The 22,375-nt window shown below is 45.6% G+C and overlaps 3 protein-coding genes across 8 annotated transcripts; 1 reads left to right on the top strand and 2 right to left on the bottom strand.

Moving 5' to 3' along the window:
- The first annotated feature begins 233 nt into the window (after positions 1-233).
- Positions 234-3,954, top strand: arpc4 (actin related protein 2/3 complex, subunit 4). The gene is made up of 6 exons (XM_058055404.2): positions 234-366; positions 1,218-1,336; positions 1,406-1,517; positions 1,585-1,680; positions 3,194-3,364; positions 3,525-3,954. Exons 1-6 carry the CDS (start codon positions 364-366, stop codon positions 3,528-3,530), a joined length of 507 nt encoding a protein of 168 aa, XP_057911387.2. The 5' UTR covers positions 234-363; the 3' UTR covers positions 3,531-3,954.
- Positions 3,795-14,356, bottom strand: pfkfb4b (6-phosphofructo-2-kinase/fructose-2,6-biphosphatase 4b). 4 transcript variants are annotated; one of them, XR_013630300.1, is made up of 15 exons: positions 10,229-10,540; positions 9,692-9,808; positions 8,916-9,012; positions 8,740-8,806; positions 8,596-8,670; positions 8,472-8,528; positions 8,278-8,399; positions 7,971-8,178; positions 7,761-7,907; positions 7,582-7,686; positions 7,375-7,504; positions 6,220-6,282; positions 6,091-6,155; positions 4,643-4,776; positions 3,795-4,579 (listed from the first exon to the last, which is right to left on the bottom strand). XR_013630300.1 is itself a non-coding variant. In XM_058055397.2 (14 exons), exons 1-14 carry the CDS (start codon positions 10,338-10,340, stop codon positions 4,717-4,719), a joined length of 1,425 nt encoding a protein of 474 aa, XP_057911380.2. In that variant the 5' UTR covers positions 10,341-10,540; the 3' UTR covers positions 3,795-4,716. The 4 variants fall into 4 exon arrangements, 3 of the variants coding, with proteins under 3 accessions (XP_057911380.2, XP_078654756.1, XP_078654755.1); XM_058055397.2 differs by having other exon boundaries at positions 3,795-4,776; XM_078798630.1 differs by lacking the exons at positions 3,795-4,579; positions 4,643-4,776; positions 10,229-10,540 and adding exons at positions 5,122-6,014; positions 13,953-14,356.
- A 2,745-nt stretch (positions 14,357-17,101) lies between these two features.
- LOC131106336 (MAP kinase-activated protein kinase 2-like) lies at positions 17,102-22,365 on the bottom strand. 3 transcript variants are annotated; one of them, XM_078798631.1, is made up of 10 exons: positions 21,593-22,365; positions 21,073-21,212; positions 20,712-20,776; positions 20,515-20,594; positions 20,327-20,453; positions 19,402-19,477; positions 19,211-19,335; positions 18,573-18,658; positions 18,423-18,503; positions 17,102-18,347 (listed from the first exon to the last, which is right to left on the bottom strand). In XM_078798631.1, exons 1-10 carry the CDS (start codon positions 21,836-21,838, stop codon positions 18,228-18,230), a joined length of 1,146 nt encoding a protein of 381 aa, XP_078654757.1. In that variant the 5' UTR covers positions 21,839-22,365; the 3' UTR covers positions 17,102-18,227. The 3 variants fall into 3 exon arrangements, with proteins under 3 accessions (XP_078654757.1, XP_078654758.1, XP_078654759.1); XM_078798632.1 differs by having other exon boundaries at positions 18,423-18,500; XM_078798633.1 differs by having other exon boundaries at positions 19,211-19,305.
- Between the last annotated feature and the right edge of the window lie 10 nt (positions 22,366-22,375).

The following is a 22,375-nucleotide window of genomic DNA, read 5'->3' as shown; positions in this document are numbered from 1 at the left end:
CGAATGGACGCATTTCAATGCAGCACACAACAGAAGCGAGCGGCGGGGTAGCCACCCCACTGGCCATCCAGACAATTCAGGTATAAACTAATTGCCACCCCATGTGAGTAATGGTCTCGCCCTGGCCACCGCAATGAAAAATAAGTAACGATGCATATTAAAGACGCATCTTCTAGGCCATAAAACTATACGTGGTGTATTTATTGTGAAATTAATATTGTTATTGTTTAAAGTAGGGGGAAAGTTGTCGGCTTGGCTCATACGTCTACGGCTTGGATGACTTCACTTCCGGTGTCTTTGCGGAAATAGCTTCACCAAAGAACAGCTACTTCCGCCTGTAGCTGCCTGTCTTGACACATCAAAATGGTAAGCTCAGTTCGACATTTCTTTGTTTTTTGGTGTTATTGGGAACTGTACGCGTCGTGTACTTTTTTACGTGCCGATAAATTCGGAGGTTGAATTTATCCACGGAGTTCATTCAAACATGCTAGACAGCAAAGGAGCTAGCAGGCAAACACTATAACTGCTCGGCCCTTTACGTTATTAAAGCCACATTTGGTCATTCAGCGTTTAGTGTAAACACTTCAATGAACCCGTCCGCATTCTCATTTTCGTACTATGACGTTTCCTGTAAGATCGATGACGTCGTGGCTAAAGGCGTTTGTAGCGCGCTAGAATGCTAGCATGCTAAAGCTAACAGCTGTCAGTATGAACTCAAAAAAACCCTCGTTAACTTGAATTAAAACTGCAAAAACGTTTGGGAAGAATATACAACATATTTTAAAACTATAAAAAAGTGTGTGTTTTAATTAAATCTTGAAATATTAAATATTTGTAAATCATTTAATTAACGAAAAATTGTGTAATAGTTACACGTTAAAATATATTAACAGTATTTCAATGAAACAATGGTTGTAATTTAAAATTTTTTTTAAAACAAATGTTTTAAAAAAAACTTGTGTAAGAAATTATACAATGGGGGAAATAAATAACCAGAGTTCTGTTTTTGCTAAAAATACATTGCGTCCCCAATTACAAACATAATATTAACCAGCAAAATAGCTGAGTCTTTGATGGTCTTGCATATGAATATATTCATCTTAGCTAATGAAATGTCAAAGATCTTTTTGTTTGACCAACTCGTCTACTAAGAATATATAACAGAACAAACAGGACTACAAACGTTTTTCATGTTGGTGATGCTTGTCCTCCCTCAGACCGCCACCTTGCGACCCTACCTGAATGCGGTGCGTGCCACCCTGCAGGCCGCCCTCTGTCTGGAGAACTTCTCCTCACAGGTGGTGGAGAGACACAACAAGCCAGAGGTGGAAGTACGGTGAGTACTGTGATTTTGGTAAGACCCGGGAGACCCACGACATTCAACCCTGCGGGTCTTCTCCTCCAGGAGTAGTAAAGAACTCCTCCTCCAGCCTGTCGTCATCAGCCGCAACGACAAGGAGAAAGTTCTCATTGAGGGATCCATCAACTCGGTCCGAGTCAGCATCGCCGTCAAGCAGGTGAAGATATAACAAAACTACTCCTGTGTGTGTCCGCCTGACCGCCAGTGTCGTCTTGGATAACCAGGCGGACGAGATCGAGAAGATTCTGTGCCACAAGTTCATGCGCTTCATGATGATGAGAGCTGAGAACTTCTTCATCCTCAGGAGGAAACCAGTGGAGGTGAGCATTTGCATGGGTGTGTGTGGGGGGGGGGGGTCTTCGGGTATGTATTGTATGTTTTAGGGTGTCTGCGTCTATAGGTGTGGGGGGGGGGGTTGGGTATGTATGTGCTCGTGTGGGCGTGTACTGGGGGTATATACTATGGACAATGAACATGCATGCATTTTGGATGTACAGAAATATGATGGTATCCTCCACCCACAACCATCACTTTGTGTTGCTGCATGCTAATTCCCATTTAGCTAATTCCCATTTAGCTAATTCCCATTTAGCTAATTCCCATTTAGCACATTTGGGATGCTCTGCATCGTTGTCACTTTGCACTTTTATTATGGCTCCCTCGCTATATTGTGTTTTTTCAGACATGAATGAGTAAACCAAGGCCGTTTGGTGGTAGACTGTGGAGTATTACCAGTCAAGACATACTGTATGTAAATATAAGTGGTCACTAGGTGGCAGTAATGAGCTTACATTACATGACCTGAACATTGCATGAAGTTTTTGGCCTCTAAAGTATAGAACAGGGGTGGGCAAACTTTTTGACTCGCGGGCCGCATTGATATGACAAAATTTACAGGGGGGGGCAGACTATATATTTTACACGTAACAGTCCACCTGGTATTATTGTATCTATAAAATTGTCATGCAATCTGCTATTATTATTTATTATTTTATATTTATATTTAAATATTTTAAAAATAATAAAATGTTATAATAATTACAATAAAATTAAAATAGTAATTATTATATTATTATTATGTAAAATATGCAAATATAACAATAATATTATATATAATTAATATAATAGCATTAATATAATAATTATAATAATCATAATAGTCCTAGTAATAATTATAATAATCTAATAATAATTATTATTATTATTATGTGCTTGTGTCCCTTTTTTCAGGAGCACTTTGTAAACAACAGACCATGTCAAAAAAGGAAATTGATAAAACCATCAAAAGGTTGGCTCAGGCCATGATGCCAGGTTGTATGTTGACTTTAAATGAAATACTTTGGAAAGATTGGGCGGGCCGTATTCAAACACTTGGCGGGCCGGATGTGGCACCCGGGCCGTAGTTTGCCCACCCCTGGTATAGAAGGATTTCATGTCTAGAGGGCTCTAACTATGTTAAAATGTGTATTTAGAAGGTGGTACAGATGTTTTCTATGTCTTATGTTCTGTTATTATGTCTGCTATATTTGGTAATAGGAGTGTAAAGGTGACTATAGGGGTGTTATTTTATGTCCAGAGGGCTCTAATTATGTTAAAGTGTATATAGAAGGTGGCAAACAGCTTTTCTATGCTCTTACAACCAAAGTATCCAATTGGCAAAGAAGGAATTCTACTTGTTTGAAATTGGCTGATCACGGTCAGGTCTGCGCCAACATTTCCTGGCACAGCCTTTTATTGTGGCCAGCCCGAGGCACGCCTGTGCTGTGCTGACAGGCCAGCAGCTGTGAGGCGGCTGGAAGAGTTTGTGAAGCTGAAGTTAGCGTGTTTGTGCAGGGTTACGACATCAGCTTCCTCATCACCAACTTCCACACGGAGCAGATGTACAAACACAAGCTGGTGGACTTTGTCATCCACTTCATGGAGGAGATCGACAAGGAGATCAGCGAGATGAAGCTGTCGGTCAACGCCCGAGCTCGCATCGTCGCGGAGGAGTTTCTCAAAAACGTGAGTGTTGACCCTTCTCCTCACGCTTTTAGCGTACTTTCAGTTTGTCAACGTGGAGTTTGCCGCTTGAATAGACGAATGCCGGCTTTGCCCAAAGGTACCAAAGGTGTGTACCGAGGGGTGTCGTGGAGTAACAGGAGTCATATTTTGTGTTTTGCAGTTCTAAGCTGGCGTTCCCAGGAGGCAACATTCCACTCCAAGAAGACAAATATAAATGATGTACAAATGTACATTTAGTCCTTCTCTAATCCACGCTGATGAGCACGGCGTACTTTGGCTACTTTGGCTGGCTTTTTCTCTTCCTCGCTAATTGTTTTTATTCCTGTTTTATTGTGCTATGGGGGGGGGGGGTCCATTTGGTGCACGACTTTCATGTTTTATGACACAGAGATGATGAAATGGCCAAAAGGAATAAATGGAGATGAAGAATAACTTAGCTTGTCCTCTTGTGAATAAGCTTTATTGACATTTGTACACGTGGACAAAGCAGGTGAGACTTCTTCTATACATTGCAGAATATGCAAAGGAAAACTGGGATTTTACCCATCACACACAAGTCTTGTCTTTTCTGTGTGTTCTAAAGATGTAAAAACAGGTAAAAAAGAGGCAGCCAATGGATGCACGTCATGGGACACGCCTATTCCTGCTCTCCAACCACCTCCATAAAGCTCCAAGGAGGACTTCTATCTACCCAACAGGTAGTACAGGTACTACTTCCTTCCTGGCTGCATTGGTTTCACATGGCAACACACAAAGGCCTCACCAACACAAAGCTCGTTACCTGTGATGTCTCGCATCAGGATTGTGCATGATGGGAAACATTCCAACAAAATTCCAAGCACTTTTCCTTGAACCACACGTTAGTATCCAAGTTTGTCCATTGATGATACCATAGTAGGTCAATGTGTGTTCATCCTTTGGAAGAAACGCTGAAATGTTGGCACCTCGGCGTAGTATCTAACACTTGCCCTCATTTTCAGAACATGCCGAGGGCCACTTGGACACCGTCTTACTCCTTCAAAGAATCATCCCAAATGATGAGCGTGTTTTGGTTTTTAAACATCCTACACGGAAGCTGAAGTAGAAGCAAGTAGGAAGCACGGCTGATGACTCCGTACCGTACGTGCCGGCACTCCATGACCGCTCTTGACCACACCATTGATCCACATGGAAAATATATCCATCGGCAAAATGTCGGGTGAGGGTGCAGGTGCACTAAATAAAAGACACGGGTGGTGCAATACTTCAGCGTCCGTCAGCTTCAGAGCATCAACGTACGTTTGCTGTCCCAAACAGGTTGGAAACGTCTTCATGTCGGCCAGGAGGCGGTCACGGTGCGAGGCAGCGGGAGCTCACAAATGCGGCGGGACGGTTTTGAGAGCGGCCTCCGTGCTCCGCTGCACGTTCACGTTCTGAAACAGTGACGGAACGGCGGTGAGTAAAAATACAAAGCAGAGGGAAATTAGATCTCACTGTACAGTAAAGCACACACATATACAGTAGTTACTGAGGCGCATCCGTTTAGAGTAGTTACTGAGGAACTAGTAACTGGGGCACATCCGTTTAGAGTAGTTACTGAGGAACTAGTAACTGGGGCGCATCCGTTTAGAGTAGTTACAGATGAACTACTGACTAAGGTACTTCCATATACACTTACTGAGGAACTAATGTACTAAGTAACTAATAACAAAGTACTTGGGGTCAACAGTCCAGAAGAATGGAGATGGTGAAGAAGCATGTGAAGGCAGGATGGAACGGGTGGAGGAACGGGTGGAGGAAAGTGTCAGGCGAGATGTGATGGAAGAGTTTGAGCTAAAATGAAAGGAAAGGTATGCAAAACTTTGGTGAGACCAACCATGTTGCAGAGATGAGGATGCTGAGGTTCTCATTGGGAGTGACCGGGATGGATAGGATCAGGAAGGAGTACATCAGAGGGACATTACATGTTAGAGGCCTCGGAGATAAAGTCAGTTATCGGCCAGACTGAGACGGTTGGGACATGTCCGGAGGAGAGATAGTCCATATATTGGTAGAAGGCGTAGAAGAAGACCAAAGAGGGGCGTTTATGGACATGAGAGAGACAGATACACCAGACAGGCTTGGATGGGGGAGATTGGTTTGCTGTGAAAAGCCCAAACTAAAGCACATACATTTAGAGTAGTTAGTGAGGAACTAATGAGTGAGGCACATCCATTTAGAGTGGTTACTTACAGAGGAACTAACTAGTGGTTATGGTTAAGTCGGTTGTAAACGTGTATACCTTATTGAACTAATGGGTGAGGCACATCCATTTAGAGTGGTTACAGAGGGTAATTAGTGTTTGGGGCTAGGTGGGTTGCTTCCTCATTAACGACTGTAATTGTGTGTACTTTTATTGCCAAGTGTCACCAACATGAAGATGAAGATAACAAAACTGAAGAGGAAACCAGACACGTTTATTAGCAATGCTGCATAAGAAAATCTATTTGTGTTTCATGCTGAGGCTCCAAAAGCGGCCAATGGAGGACATGACAAAGTTGATTGGGTCCCACATCTACAATAAAAACCTGAATGTTGATACAAGAAGCGTTCATGCAGGTCATCAGCGGCGAAGATGACCAAAGAGGGGCGGCCATGAGCGGTCTCTCAAGAGGTGCTGATGGTGGGCGTCCTCGCCAGGAAGAGTCACCGTAAAAGAAATGGCGGACTCAAGGCGTCCGCTCTGGTGTCACGTCTGCGTTACGTACCTGCGGTCGCTCTCTGTGCGTGTTCACGGCGTCCACGCCCAAGTAGATGGACTCCACTTTGCATCCTGGACGCACAAACGCTCGTCAGGACTCAAACTCTGCGTAGTCCTCGGATGATCAATCGCTTACCGTAAGCCAGTGGCGTCAGTTTCAACACGGTGTGCAAAGGACACTTGAGGTAAGGCAGCTCATCTGTGGAACAAAGTCAAGTACGTTTAGGGATACCTTTTTATGCTTGGGCTTTTAATTTGAAATCCTAACCTGACTTCAACCTGAAACACAACTTGACTTCATTTCAAATCCTGACTTGACTTAAATCCCTAACTCTTGGTGACTTCAAACCCTAACCCAACCCTAAGACCCTGAATCCAAACCCAACCTAGCGTTAGCCTTACCCTAAGACCCTGAATCCAAACCCAACCTAGCGTTAGCCTTACCCTAAGACCCTGAATCCAAACCCAACCTAGCGTTAGCCTTACCCTAAGGCCTTGAATTCAAACCCAACCTAGCGTTAGCCTAACCCTAAGGCCTTGAATCCAAACCCAACCTAGCGTTAGCCTTACCCTAAGGCCTTGAATCCAAACCCAACCTAGCGTTAGCCTTACCCTAAGGCCTTGAATCCAAACCCAACCTAGCGTTAGCCTACCCCTAAGGCCTTGAATCCAAACCCAACCTAGCGTTAGCCTACCCCTAAGGCCTTGAATCCAAACCCAACCTAGCGTTAGCCTACCCCTAAGGCCTTGAATCCAAACCCAACCTAGCGTTAGCCTACCCCTAAGGCCTTGAATCCAAACCCAACCTAGCGTTAGCCTACCCCTAAGGCCTTGAATTCAAACCCAACCTAGCGTTAGCCTTACCCTAAGGCCTTGAATCCAAACCCAACCTAGCGTTAGCCTACCCCTAAGGCCTTGAATCCAAACCCAACCTAGCGTTAGCCTACCCCTAAGGCCTTGAATCCAAACCCAACCTAGCGTTAGCCTACCCCTAAGGCCTTGAATCCAAACCCAACCTAGCGTTAGCCTACCCCTAAGGCCTTGAATCCAAACCCAACCTAGCGTTAGCCTTACCCTAAGGCCTTGAATCCAAACCCAACCTAGCGTTAGCCTACCCCTAAGGCCTTGAATTCAAACCCAACCTAGCGTTAGCCTACCCCTAAGGCCTTGAATCCAAACCCAACCTAGCGTTAGCCTTACCCTAAGGCCTTGAATCCAAACCCAACCTAGCGTTAGCCTACCCCTAAGGCCTTGAATCCAAACGGGCTCCTTTCATAGACCCGTGTCCTACCTGCAGTCTTGTCGAGGAAATAAGCGAGAAGACATCGCATGACGGCCTGGTGACAAATGACGAGCACGTTCTCCTGCCTCTCCAGCTCCATGATGACGGGTTCCAGCCTCTGCACCAGGTCTTCGTACGACTGGCGGAAGACCACGACAGAGCGGTGAGCAACAAGGTGGTGCGGTGCCATAGGGCGTACGTGTTCGGTGGTCTGACCTCTCCTTTGGGGTAGCGGTAGCGGTATTTGTCCTGGTCTCGGAGGGCAAACTCCACGGGGTAATGTTCCTGGATTTCTTCATACATCATTTCCTCACAGACGCCCTGGCGAGGAACCAAAGCCTTCCAAGCTCGTACGGCCAACATAAAGGTCATGTTCAGGGTGGAGATCCACTCACCGCATCGATTTCGTTGAGGGATTTCCACTGTTCGTAGGGCACGCCGAGACACTCTGCAGTCTGGATGGTTCTCTTCATCTGGCTGGTCCAGACCTTCAGGTCCTTTATGTTCTGGTCCTGGATGTACTTCATCAGACATCTGGCATACTGGGGGTGGAAAACCACAGGCAGTACAGCAACCCGGATTCCACGTCCCCCTTCGTTGGCTACCTCTTTGCCTCGCGCCGACAAGCCCGAGTCGCCGCCGATGCGTCCTTTGATGTTGAGGTCGCTTTCGCCGTGGCGGCTCAGGTAGATGGAGCGAGGCGTGATGTGGATGTTCATCAGGTAGTAGACGATTCGGCTCTGGATGTGGTCCTGCACGCGGTTCACCAGGTAACGACGGCCCACGTCCATGATCTTGATGTAGGAGACTTCCCTGGGGGCGGGGCGGACAACTTCAGTCCAGAACCACACTTGGCCGCCCAAGACCAGGTGAAACCAGAAACCAACATTAGACTCTTTCCTGGATCCTCACCTGTCCAACACGTCGTCCAGAGGCTGGTAGGAGGACTCGTAACATTGGATCCTCTTCATGAAGTCCTCGATGGCCTCCTGCGTGTCACAGTGGATGTAGTCCGGGTTGCCCAGCTTCACTTGCTACCGGGACAAGGAACCACAGCTTGGGTGCTGGTCTCGTTTCCACGGGAAAACCGAGACAGGAGGACTCACCACGATGTTTTGTGCGATGACGTCCGGGTCTTCACACACGGACTCCACGAAGAACACCTGGTGGATCCACAAAACCAGATTAACACATGTGACTTCATCCGGACCGAAGCTTCTGGCGGCCTACCTTGAACCCATTTTGCTCTGCAAACTTGACGATGGCTCCTCTTCTTTCTCGGGTTGTGTTGGTGGCATCAAAGACCTGAGACCACATGGAAATATGGGAACATTCTCCCATGCTAGAGGGGAGAATTTTGGGGGGGGGACTCACCGCCACCTGGCCTCCTTCCACACTCAGGTACTGGCGAACATCGTTCAGCGCTGCCATGGCACAGTGCCTGGGGGGGGGGGGGGGCACAAAAGGCAGGCTTCGCTACACATCTTCAACAACAGACCTGCACCATTTGGTCTAGGAAAGGTGACGATCATGTCGGGCCACGTGCTCACCGTCTGATTTTTACGCCTTCTTCGTTATCGGGACTGAAGAACTCAAAGGACTTGTAGATCTTGACGCAGTCCCTGCGGTACTGGCCCACGTTGAACTCTGCCACACATCCAAGAGCAACAACATCACCTTTGATGACGCACTTCAACGTGTGGGTGACAAAAGCAATCAATCATAATTCATTCATGATCATATTATAATAATTCATAATGCATCCTGCTGTGTTGTATACTTTATGTACATTACTTCTTTATTCTTATTTATTCATGCAACTATTCCATGAGGTCATCATCAAAGACGTCTTTTCCTTTTTCCAACTTGTACATCAATGACCTCTGACCTCTGTATTTGGGGATGGTCATCAACGCCCCCAAACAAGTCCCATCCTCTGTCCTGGCCGTGGAGGAACCTAACCCCCCCCCTCCCAAAGGGTGCCTGCACACCAAGCTGCTTCACCCGTTTCCCACATGATGGTGGTCGTATCCATCTCTTACCTTCTTGTTGACTTCTACTTCTACCTACTATCCATCCCTATCTTTATTCCCCTTTTATTCCAGTTTTCCTTTCCTTCATCTCTGCCTCAGCAATCCCGCTCAGTCTATTTTTCCACGTTTGCATGGAAGTGAACAAAGGATTAGTAATTGTTGAGACAAGGGATTAAGGGATTAAATAAATTCTGCTTCTTCCTACTACTTTTTGGACATGTTGAAGTGTGCCAATGTCAACACGTGGAACCCGTTGGGCCTGTTAGGAAGCAGGAACAAACCACTGCTGATACCTTTGGTGGACACTCCGATCCAGTTTAGGTAGCGGGTCAGCTTCTTGGAGATGTAGGTCTTCCCTCGGGCAGGAAGCCCCACCGTCACAATGAGGGTGGGGCAGTTGGTCATACACACTGTGGGAGGGGGGGGGGGATCAACATGTTGACATTCAGAAGTTTAGAGAAGGTGAAAAGAAGTCAGCCTGTAAAAATGTTAGCTTTGTGAAGATTGATTATTGATTATGAATATAAGTTAAGATAAGTGATCTTTGGTGGGAAAGGATGCCCAGGCGAGGCTGGACCGGTTCCAAGGTTTTGGATGCAGCAGCAAAACACGCAGAAGCCTGACTCAGCAGAAACAGGCCGACCTGCAGAGAGCCATCCAGCTGGCAGGTCCCACTGCTGTGGGACGATGATAACTGATCACGTGACCACATGATGCTGCTGCTGGGCCCATCAAGGTCTGACCCCCCAAACACTAACCCAACATGGAAAGCCAAAGTGCTGGAACAGGAAGCAGCATGGTCAGCTGATGCTGATGCTGCTGCATCTTACCGCGTCTCTGCGCGATGTGGCTGCTTTTGCCCGGCAACCAGATCTTCCTCAGCGGGTTCTGAGTCAGCTCCCGCGAGAAAGGCTCCAGCAAAAAGTCCTCATTGTCCAACATCCTTTTTTACTGTACGGTTCCTGACTGGGGGGGCAAGAGAGACTAGACGGAGCGGGACTGGCTGCTCCAGCAGCAGCGAGAGAGGGTCTGAGCAGGCTGGGGGGGGGGAGGACGTCTCATATCATCTGAGGAACAGCAGATTGGCTTTACCGTAATGGCTTCACGAGCGCGCAACAAGAATAGAAGGCAGGAAAACAAGCACGAGCCTTTGGCTCAGTTTAAACGCACACATTCACTCGTTTCAATACTACTTATTTTTTACCTATACGTCATTTCATCTGACAAACACGCCCTAAAATGAACACACGTGCATGTAAACTACATGGCCAATCAGAGAACAAACCGGAAGCCCAGCAGCCAATGAGAGCAGCCTGTGACGACAACAACCAACGCGTGCTGAGATCGCAGAGAAACGTGAGAAACGGAACACTTGCTTCTCTTCAAGGGTTGTTCTTTGTCGCCTAGCAACCGTACGAGGATGAAATATTGACTGGACCAGACTCAGAATCATCATTTCACTCATTTCATCTCTAATGACTCATTTCACTCAAAGGCTCTCCTTCCACTGACCAACATTCACTTGGGTTGAATGACACAATGTGGCCAGCAGGGGGGGCTGTACGGCCGGCAGCTGAAGCATGAAATTCTGTTATGACATAAAAAGGCCAGCAGATGGAGCTGTGTGCCCGATCGGCCGAAGCTCACTGCACCCACTCGATGTGGTTCGGCAACCTTTTTGAAAGCCACATATTACATCGTGTATTTCCGTCAGAGCCATATCAAACCCTACCAACCCTAAAGCAAGACCAAGTCTCTGAAGTTGGAACGTCCGTTTGGACATTTCTGTGTGGAGTTTCCATGTTCTCTGCATCCGTGTGGGTTTCCTCCCACATTCCAAAAACATGCTAACGCTAAATGACAATGTGAATGGTTGTTTGTGTATATGTGCCCTGCCATTGGCTGGCCACCATTACATGGAGATTTACAGTAACACACACACAAGCATGAAACTTATTTATGTCTTATTATCTTGTACTATGTCTACTATACTGGCTAATAGGGCTGTAAAGGTGAATATAGGGGTGTTATTTCATGTTTTGAGGGCTCTAATCATGTTAAAAACAAGTTTCCTGTGCCTTATATGTCTTATTTTCTCTTATTATGGGTAAAGGGAGTGGAAATGTGACTATAGGGTTGTTACTTCATGTTGAGAAGGCTCTAATAGTAAACAGCATATTTCAAAAGGTGGTAAACAGGTTTTCTATGGGGTAATAAAGGTGTCTATAGGGTCATATGTTTAGAAGGCGCTAATGTTAAAAGTGTGTTTAGAAAGTGTTGAACAGGTTTTCTATGTCTTCAATGTCTTACTATGTCTACTAAAGGGGTAATAGGAGTGTCATGGCGACTATAGGGGTGTTATTTAACATGTAGAGGGCTCTAATGATGTTAAAAGGCTGTTTGGTAGGTGGTAAATGGGTTTATTATATAGTCAATGTCTTATTATCTCTTACTATGTCTACTAAAGGGGATAATAGGAGTGTCATGGTGACTATAGGGCTGTTATTTCACATCTAGGGGGCTCAGACACACATGAACAATTCATTTTCATTTATTGTGTGATTGATTCCAACCCAGGCCCAGAGCCCATGATACAGATTGTTTCTGAAAGAGAAATCTTGTAACATTTTAATGCCATGAGAGATCTTGTGACTCCCTATTCATTTCTCAGAAGAACACCATATGACCTGCATTTTTATTTGTGGGAAAATAACTATTGATATTGGCAAATGTCAAAGTATTCTCTAAACAATGGCCTGAGTAAGGGCTTGGTCATCCACCATTTGGGTTTAATGACTGCAAAACCAGGAAACATGGCCACTACCTCCTCCAACACATTTACACACAATATGGAAGACTTCAGATGCACACACACACACACACACACACACACACACACACAGCAGCTGCAGCTCAGCCTGCAGCGTATAACCAGATTCAGAGCAGAGGGTGAACTTTCCCCTACATCTTGCTCAGACACAACCAGCCAGGGAGGGGCGGCGGCCAGAGAAGCCAGCACCATTTGTTTTGTTATGATTGTTCACTGAAGCCATGATACGCCGTGATACACCACGATACACCGTGATACACCACAATACGCCGTGATACACCATAATACACAACCACCACCACTGCACACTTTTACACACAAAGACATGGCGGCTGAAGGAAGATGACTGCGGCACACGTACACACACATACGCACACGTACACACACATACACACACATACACACACATACACACACATACACACACATTGGGGACATCTTGGGTCAGGTTGCTGCTGCATATTTCCATTCTTTATTTAGTGAAGTCCTGTCAGGACTGCAGCTTAGTCAGTCCTGTGGCAAAGATGGACACATGGACAGCTTTCCTGCACCACACACACACACACACACACACACAGGTACACACATACGTTTATGCCATGTTATTTCCAAAACTTTACACAGGAAGCCAGCAAATTGTGTCAGCATTCCTTACAAGCAGCACAAATTACATAACGTGTTTGTATTACATCCCAGTCACTGGACACACACACACACACACACACACACACCTTTAACAAGCATTTTAACTGCAGATATACTAACATTGCAAATGTCCTTTTGTGGCACCTGTTTTGCAGCCAAAGTTACCACTAAACACCAAACATCCATCCTGTTTTTCTCCTGACGTGTCCTAACGTCCCTGAGCTCACTTGGAAGTCAACGCTGTACCAAATACTCCGTCATGGGGGACAAAGCAAAGCCAAGCCAAGCAAAAAAACCTTATCAGCCACCTGAAACGCCAGCAATGCGGCACGCACATTCATTCATTCATTCATTCATTTTCTACCGCTTTTCCTCACCAGGGTGGCGGGGGTGCTGGAGCCTATCCCAGCTGTCTTTTGGTGAGAGGCGGGGTCCACCCTGGACTGGTGGCCAGCCAATCCCAGGGCACATATAGACAAACAACCATTCACACTCACATTCATACCTATGGACAATTTGGAGTCCAACTTGAAAAGTGCAAATGTTTGCCAGGGACCTCCATGACATCACACCGGCTGCCCCAATACAGTGCACCTTGCTGGGCCACAGCAGGTGAGTCCCTCCCTTCTATACTCTGGTTCATTTAGGTTGATTGGTCCTGCTTCATTAGGACCAATCAACAGGTCCACTTGGTCCCATGCTAATACGTCCCAGTCCTTGTGACACAAACTACTACTTAGGTGTACATTTTAAAAAGGACTGCCTTTTAAACAAGAGAAATGATGCTTTTTAAAAACGTCAACATTGTTTCCCTGCCAGGTAGGACTAGCTTCCCATGCTGGTGGACCTCAATGGCAGCTGGCCACGTTGAACAAATCAAAGAAAGACGCCATTTATGACCGACATGAAGTGCAGCTGAGAGGCAAACAAACACTTTTTCCACCCCACGACAGTTTGGTGGTCGGCGTGCTTGTTTACCAGTGGAATGCTAGCACAGCCTTTGGCCGCCGCTGCTGCTACGTCGACCAAACACGGAAGGACGGACACTAAAAGACATTTCACAGGCTTCGCTAGCTTACCTGCCCGGTCCCGCGGGTCGGTCGGGCGGCAGGAGCCCCTCATGGTCCCGCTTCGGAGCTCCGCTTCCACGCGTGGTTGACGGAAAAGGCGAGAAGAGCGACGGCGTCCACGCCGACTGCGATGAATGAAGTGCGCGCTCCCGCGTCACGCCTCCTCGCGCGCGCGTGCGCGCTCCACTTATTATTGTTTTGCTGCGCACGTGTCGTCCTGCAGACGTCCTGCACTTCCGGGTCTGCTGCAAAAGCACACGCGCACACGCACGCGCACACGCACGCGCAAGCCAATCCCCCAAATCCCACCAATTATAAGGGCAGCATTTTGTCAATCCCAGATTGGGAGAAGAGGCTCGTTCATTCATTCATTCATTCATCCATTCATTCATCCATCCATCCATCCATCCATCCATCCATCCATCCAATCATTCATTCATCCATCCATCCATCCATCCATCCAATCATTCATTCATCCATCCATCCAATCATCCATCCATCCAATCATCCATCCATCCATCCATCCATCCATCCATCCATCAAGTTGAACATTTATCAAACAGTTTATGAAGGATGTAATGTTGGAAATGTATGTGAAAAAGGTTGTCAAATGATGAAATAATATTGCTAATTTGTGGTTAAAAATCTCACATTTAAAATAAAAAATCATAAATGTATTGAGGAAAAAATGTAGTAAATTAATGAGAAAAAAGTTTATGAATTTATGAATAAAAACCTTACATTTAAAATTAAAAAATACATTAATGAGGAATTTTTGGGGTAATTTTATGATACGATATTGCAAATTCATGAATTAAGAAATCTTACTTTTAAAATAGAAAATCATAAATTCGTGAGGAAAAAAGTACAGTAGATTTGAAGAAAAATGCAGTACATTTATGAGAAAAAGTTGCACAATAATGAAATAATATTGAACATTTATTAAAAATCATACATTTAAAATAAAAAGTCATACATTTCTGAGGAAAAATTGTCCTAAATTTACGAGAAAATAATTGTAAAGATGGAAGAATAAAGTAAAAAGTAGGGCTGTCAATCGATTAAAATATGAAAATATGATGATGAAAATGAGTTTCATTCATTTTTAATTCTAATTTTGTCCATAGTTAACTCACAATTAATCACGTTTAATCACAGATGGAAATTAGTTTTTATCTATAATAAGTAGGGAGAATATCTTTGTGGTAAATTATTGGATGTACAACTACAACGATAATTACATAACATTTTATGTCAATTTGGGAACTATGGGCCATTATTTTAAACAATACAGTCAGCAAGCATATTTTTGGATGACTATTTTTCTTTATTATTCTTTATTATTAGCTCTTAAACTGGCCCACAAACGACCTCTCACACAAACATGATTTTGTTTATTTGTGTCAGCTCCAAATAATAGTTAGCTCATTTATGATACTGGTTTTAAATTCTAAATGTGTGTTAGTAAAAAGCCTATTTAGGAACGTTCAGAAAGGGTTATTATTATTAAGGATTTGCCTCAATGCACCTAAAAAATACCTAAATACAGTGAAGAAAATAAGTATTTGAACACCCTGCTATTTTGCTATTTCTCCCACTTAGAAATCATGGAGGGGTCTGAAATTTTCATCGTAGGTGCATGTCCACTGTGAGAGACATAAACTAAAAAGAAAAATCCAGAAATCACAATGCATGATTTTTTAACAATTTATTTGTGTGATACAGCTGCAAATAAGTATTTGAACACCTGAGAAAATGAATGTTAATATTTGGTACAGTAGCCTTTGTTTGCTATTACAGAGGTCAAACGTTTCCTGTAGTTTTTCACCAGGTTTGCACACACTGCAGGAGGGATCTTGGCCCACTCCTCCACACAGATCTTCTCTAGATCAGTCAGGTTTCTGGGCTGTCGCTGAGAAACACGGAGTTTGAGCTCCCTCCAAAGATTTTCGATTGGGTTCAGGTCTGGAGACTGGCTGGGCCATGCTAGAACCTTGATATGCTTCTTACGGAGCCACTCCTTGGTTTTCCTGGCTGTGTGCTTCGGGTCGTTGTCGTGTTGGAAGACCCAGCCACGACCCATCTTCAATGCTCTGACAGAGGGAAGGAGGTTGTTCCCCAAAATCTCACAATACACGGCCCCAGTCATCCTCTCTTTAATGCAGTGCACTCGTCCTGTCCCATGTGCAGAAAAACACCCCCAAAGCATGATGCTACCACCCCCATGCTTCACAGTAGGGATGGTGTTCTTCGGATTGTACTCTTCATTCTTCTTCCTCCAAACACGCTTATTGGAATTATGACCAAAAAGTTCTATTTTGGTCTCATCTGACCATAAAACTTTCTCCCATGACTCCTCTGTATCATCCAAATGGTCATATGCAAACTTAAGACGGGCCTTGACATGTGCTGGTTTAAGCAGGGGAACCTTTCGTGCCATGCATGATTTCACATCATGACGTCTTAGTGTATTACCTACAGTAACCTTGGAAACGGTGGTCCCAGCTCTTTTCAGGTCATTGACCAAGTCCTGTCGTGTAGTTCTGGGCTGATTCCTCACCTTTCTTAGAATCATTGAGACCCCACGAGGTGATATCTTGCATGGGGCTCCACTCCGATTGAGATTGACCGTCATGTTTAGCTTCTTCCATTTTCTAATGATAGCTCCAACAGTGGACCTTTTTTCACCAAGCTGCTTGGTAATTGCTCCGTAGCCCTTTCCAGCCTTGTGGAGGTGTACAATTTTGTCTCTGGTGTCTTTGGACAGCTCTTTGGTCTTCGCCATGTTACAAGTTAAAGTCTTACTGATTGTATGGGGTGGACAGGTGTCTTTATGCAGCTAACGACCTCAAACAGGTGCATCTGATTCAGGATGATACATGGAGTGCAGGTGGACTTCTAATGGGCAGACTAACAGGTCTTTCAGGGTCAGAATTCTAGATGATACACAGGTGTTCAAATACTTATTTGCAGCTGTATCACACAAATAAATTGTTAAAAAATCATGCATTGTGATTTCTGGATTTTTCTTTTTAGTTTATCTCTCTCACAGTGGACATGCACCTACGATGAAAATTTCAGACCCCTCCATGATTTCTAAGTGGGAGAAATAGCAAAATAGCAGGGTGTTCAAATACTTATTTTCTTCACTGTACCTAAAATACCTAAAATAGGGCAATAGTCATAAAGCCTTTCATCCAAATTGCAAACCTAATATTTCATTTCTCTTTTTAAAGCGCATTGAAATACATAGAAATTCATCATTATATTACAGTAAATATTTTATTACCATACTATTTCCAGTTTTTGAATGTTTAATGCGATTTACCCTACTTTTTTGACATTGAACGCACCGACGCACAGTTCTCCGATGCAAAGACGGCTGCATGGATGGATTTAGATGGATTTGACCCCTTTTTCTTTCATTTGCTCCCGAATGCTGATACTATGTGGGAATGCATAAAGGTAAGAGTTGATGACTAAGACACGCTAAATAGTGTTCCCTTGACAAGTTTCCTGTATTTTCCTACTTGATGTTGTAGTATGCTAACATAAGACACGCTAAATAGTGTTCCCTTGACAAGTTTCCTGTATTTTCCTACTTGATGTTGTAGTATGCTAACAGAAGACATGCTAAATAGTGTTCCCTTGACAAGTTTCCTGTATTTTCCTACTTGATGTTGTAGTATGCTAACATAAGACACGCTAAATAGTGTTCCCTTGACAAGTTTCCTGTATTTTCCTACTTGATGTTGTAGTATGCTAACAGAAGACATGCTAAATAGTGTTCCCTTGACAAGTTGCCTGTATTTTCCTACTTGATGTTGTAGTATGCTAACAGAAGACACGCTAAATAGTGTTCCCTTGACAAGTTGACTGTGTATTTTCCTACTTGATGTTGTAGTATGCTAACATAAGACACGCTAAATAGTGTTCCCTTGACAAGTTGCCTGTATTTTCCTACTTGATGTTGTAGTATGCTAACAGAAGACACGCTAAATAGTGTTCCCTTGACAAGTTGACTGTATTTTCCTACTTGATGTTGTAGTATGCTAACAGAAGACACGCTAAATAGTGTTCCCTTGACAAGTTGCCTGTATTTTCCTAAGACAAGACATGAATAGAAATAGAGAAATAGAGCCAGACTAGCGCTGCTACTCGTGAGTAGATGAAGTTGTGGTCTCGTGTCTGCGTACGATGTCAACGTGAGTGGACCAGGAAGTGGTGCATTCTGGCCAGGATTCTGATTGTTGTGAATATTCTACCGTTGGGATCTTGGTCTCCTCACGTCCTCTTGCGTCTTTTGTTGAGCAGGGGGTTGTTGGACGTGTCCAGATCTTTAATCATCATCTTTTTCTGCTTGTGGTCCACACGCATGGTGGCCAAGACGTTGGTCATTTCCCCCTGATGGAACCAACCCAGCACGTCAGCGTGACCTCCTCCCGTCGCCCACACAAACACCCGGACGGGGTCGCTCACCTTCACGTCGTCCCACAGTTCTCTGTCCTGGCTCAGAACACGCGAGGTGTGGAGGGGGGTGGGGGGGACGTCCGCGGACTGCTGCAAGGGGGGAGAACGCACACACGCAAGAAGGATGTCATGGCTGAACGGGCCCACGTGGCCACTTACGCTGATCCACGGATGGCTCATGAACTGGCCCACGCTCATCCTTTCGCTCGGCTCCGTCTTCAGCAGCTGCACTATCAGCTGCTTGGCTGCACAACACACACACACACACACACACACACTTAGTCTCTCAACTCCTGTTTCCATGCCACTTCATTCTTTTTCCACATTATAATGAGAACATTCTGAACTCCTCTTTCCATTCATTTTCCCCACATTATTTAATATGGGATGGGAAAGTATTGATGTGAATGTTCTGAACTCCTGTTTCCATGGCAATTGCTGCATTATTTTTTACACGGGATGGTAGAATGTTTGCATGAATGTTCTGAACTCCTGTTTCCATGCCAGTGTTGTATTATAGTATACTCGTACCTGGAGGAGTTGTGCCGTAGCGTGGAAGGGCTAGCTAACTACTTGAGACTAAGTCGAGGGCGCCTCTGCTGGTTGGCATCAAGTACTGCACCCAAGTGCTCCATCTTACATCAAAACCTTTGGACCATGCAACTTCTTGTGCTGGATCTCATTCCGTGTGCAGGTGTACCTAATCTTGTGTCCGCTAGGCGTGTGACGTCACAAGAAGCTAATGAACGCATCCTGAGCTTCCACGCTACCATCCGGCACACGCATCCACTTCTCACCTTCCTCGGAAACGTCCGACCACTCGGGTTCCGGGAACTGGTACTGTCCCAGTCGGATGCGCTGCTTCATCCCGGGAGAGATGGCCTGGCCGGAGCTGGAGGAGAAGGGAGGGAATCCGCACAGCCTGATGGGGAAAAGACGGGAAAACGTGGAAACCGGATCGCTCTCGCCGGACGCTCTTCATACTCACAGGATGTACATGATGACGCCCAGGGACCACATGTCACATGACTTGTCGTATTTCTCTGAGCTCAGCACTTCAGGAGCTGAGTGGGGACACACACACACACACACACACACCAGATTAGAACGTTCATGAGTAGAAACGCCCAGCAAAGATACATCATTGCCTATCATAGCAACCTCCTTTCACCTCCTATATGCTGAGTGAGTATACGAAGTGGAACCCATGAAGGTAAGATTTGATGACTGAGTGCTAATGTGCGTCATTGGGGTACACAACCTCAACTATACAATAGTATACTATGGTACCTACAGTAGTTATAGTATACTATGGTACCTACAGTAGTTATAGTATAGTATGGTACCTACAGTAGTTATAGTATAGTATGGTACCTACAGTAGTTATAGTATAGTATGGTACCTACAGTAGTTATAGCATAGTATGGTACCTACAGTAGTTATAGTATAGTATGGTACCTACAGTAGTAGGTGTGTGAGATGGAAACACCCCCCAACGTAGTATGCCGTGTGAGATGGAAACACCCCCCAACGTAGTATGGCGTGTGAGATGGAAACACCCCCCAACATAGTATGGCGTGTGAGATGGAAACACCCACCAACGTAGTATGGCGTGTGAGATGGAAACACCCCCCAACATAGTATGGCGTGTGAGATGGAGACACCCCCCAACGTAGTATGGCGTGTGAGATGGAAACACCCCCCAACATAGTATGGCGTGTGAGATGGAAACACCCCCCAACATAGTATGGCGTGTGAGATGGAAACACCCCCCAACGTAGTATGGCGTGTGAGATGGAAACACCCCCCAACATAGTATGGCGTGTGAGATGGAAACACCCCCCAACATAGTATGGCGTGTGAGATGGAAACACCCCCCAACATAGTATGGCGTGTGAGATGGAAACACCCACCAACGTAGTATGGCGTGTAACAGGGCGTTTGTAGGGCGTTGTGGGGCGTGGTCTCCTTTGCGAAGCCAAAGTCGGTCAGTTTGAGAGCAGCGTTGCTGTCCTTGGTGCTGTACAGCAGGTTTTCAGGCTGAAGTGACAGACATGAGAGGAGATCATCCGGATGGAAGATGTTGTTTTACGTGTTTTACCTTGACGTCCCTGTGGGCGATGTCCAGAAGATGGAGGTACTGGATGGCTGAGCCGATGTCACGCATGATCTCAGACGCCTCTAGGTAGTCGGATTGCAAAGATGTCAAAATACGTTGGGGAAGTGACCTCCCTCGGCTCTCTGGCGCCCTCTAGCGGAGGTCCACTCGAGATTTTTAGAGTGAGGAGCGTGACCCACCTCTCTCAGTGAAGGCCTGGTCCCCTCTGGCCTGGATGCAAGAGAACAGCTCGCCTCCCTCCATGCTAACACACAGACGGCAACAATCAGGGGACGTCACCACAATCCCACTCCCTGGAGCTCAGAAAAGCATCCTTCGAAAACTAATGGAGGCAGTATGGACACCTCCATCTATGGACACCTCCATGTATGGACACCTCCATCTATGGACACCTCAATACATATGGACACCTCCATCTATGGACACCTCCATACATATGGACACCTCCATCTATGGACACCTCCATCTATGGACACCTCCATGTATGGACACGTCTGTGACCATGCCAGAACCTAGCAAATAAGAAGAAGCTCTCCTCACCACTCCATGACGATGAGCAGACATTTCTTCCCTTGGCGCATGTTCTCGTACAGGCTGAGGATGCGGACCACATGCGGACCCCCAGAAGCTCTCCAGTGCAGATCCACCTCCCGCCGAGCTTTGGGTGTGTCGTTCAATATCTGTTCCAAACATCACCAAGCGGAAGAACTTCATCAAGCTTTGCTGCCGGCATAAAACAGTCTAAACGGCTCTTGGGGGCCACTTAGAGGGGAGCCCACTCACGTCCCCTCTAAGTGGGCCACGTATAGGCAACACACAGCAGCACTAGTTCATTATATGGACTATTGTGGCTAATAAGAGTATAAATGTGACTATAGGGGTGTTATTGCTCACCAAGAGGACTCTAATGATGTTTAAAGGTGGATTTGGAAGGTTTGGAAATAGTGTAGATTTCTAAATAAGGAAAATTCATTTATCTGCAAAACCAGGAATAAGTCGGAATATAATAACAAAATTAAAGGTGTCAATCGGAAACACGTGACAGTGAAGACGGACGCACCTTTATAGCGCATTTCTCTCCGGTCCGCTTGCAGAAACATTCCAGCACTTTGCCGTTGGTTCCCAAGCCGAGCACCTCCGAGGTGACGTCATAGTCGTCCGTCACCGCGTTCTTCCTCAGCTTCACTGGCGCGGGGTGAGCAGGGGACGGGAGGACGTCGCTGCCGCCGCCGCCGCTGCTACATCCGGCCATGACGCAGCCGGTCCCGGGTTGAGCGGTCATCACCTCCGCGTCGTCTTCATGCATCCTTCATCCGGTGCGCACGTGGCTTTTCTAGTTCCCCGCCAATCGATCCGGGCTTCCTTGGAACACCGTGGAACATATTTCAGGCAGGCATCGAACAGACGTGTTCCTCGTGACGATGATTTGACTCTCCCTGTAGAACATCTCTGACGTCACACTTCCTTAAAGGACCAACGCCACGTCAATACGTGATGGATGCACGACGCTGCACGTGCAGGGAAACAAAACATTGGACACACGTGATCATGGATGACATTCTATATGCAGGACAATCAAACATCGGCCCTACGTAATAATACATTAGGATTATGTATGCACAGAAACATTGGACATAACAGGGGACCAAGATTATTAAGAGACACTTTAAGGTTAGCATGAATTTTTAGCTCACGTGATCTAGCTACGATAGACAGCGATTCCGGTGCATGATCTTCAAAATAAAGCAAAGTGAAATTTGTTTTCAAGGGGAAATAATAAGCTATATAGCACAAGCAGTATATACACATTGTTTTCAAGTTCATTTTCTACCACCATCAGTTA

The sequence above is a fragment of the Doryrhamphus excisus genome, linkage group LG18 (genome assembly GCF_037039965.1).
Source record: "Doryrhamphus excisus strain RoL-2023G ecotype Guam linkage group LG18, RoL_Dexc_Guam_v1.1, whole genome shotgun sequence".
Lineage (NCBI taxonomy): Eukaryota > Metazoa > Chordata > Actinopteri > Syngnathiformes > Syngnathidae > Doryrhamphus > Doryrhamphus excisus.
Note: the sequence above shows the minus strand (reverse complement) of the source record. Positions and strands in the feature narration are given on the sequence as shown.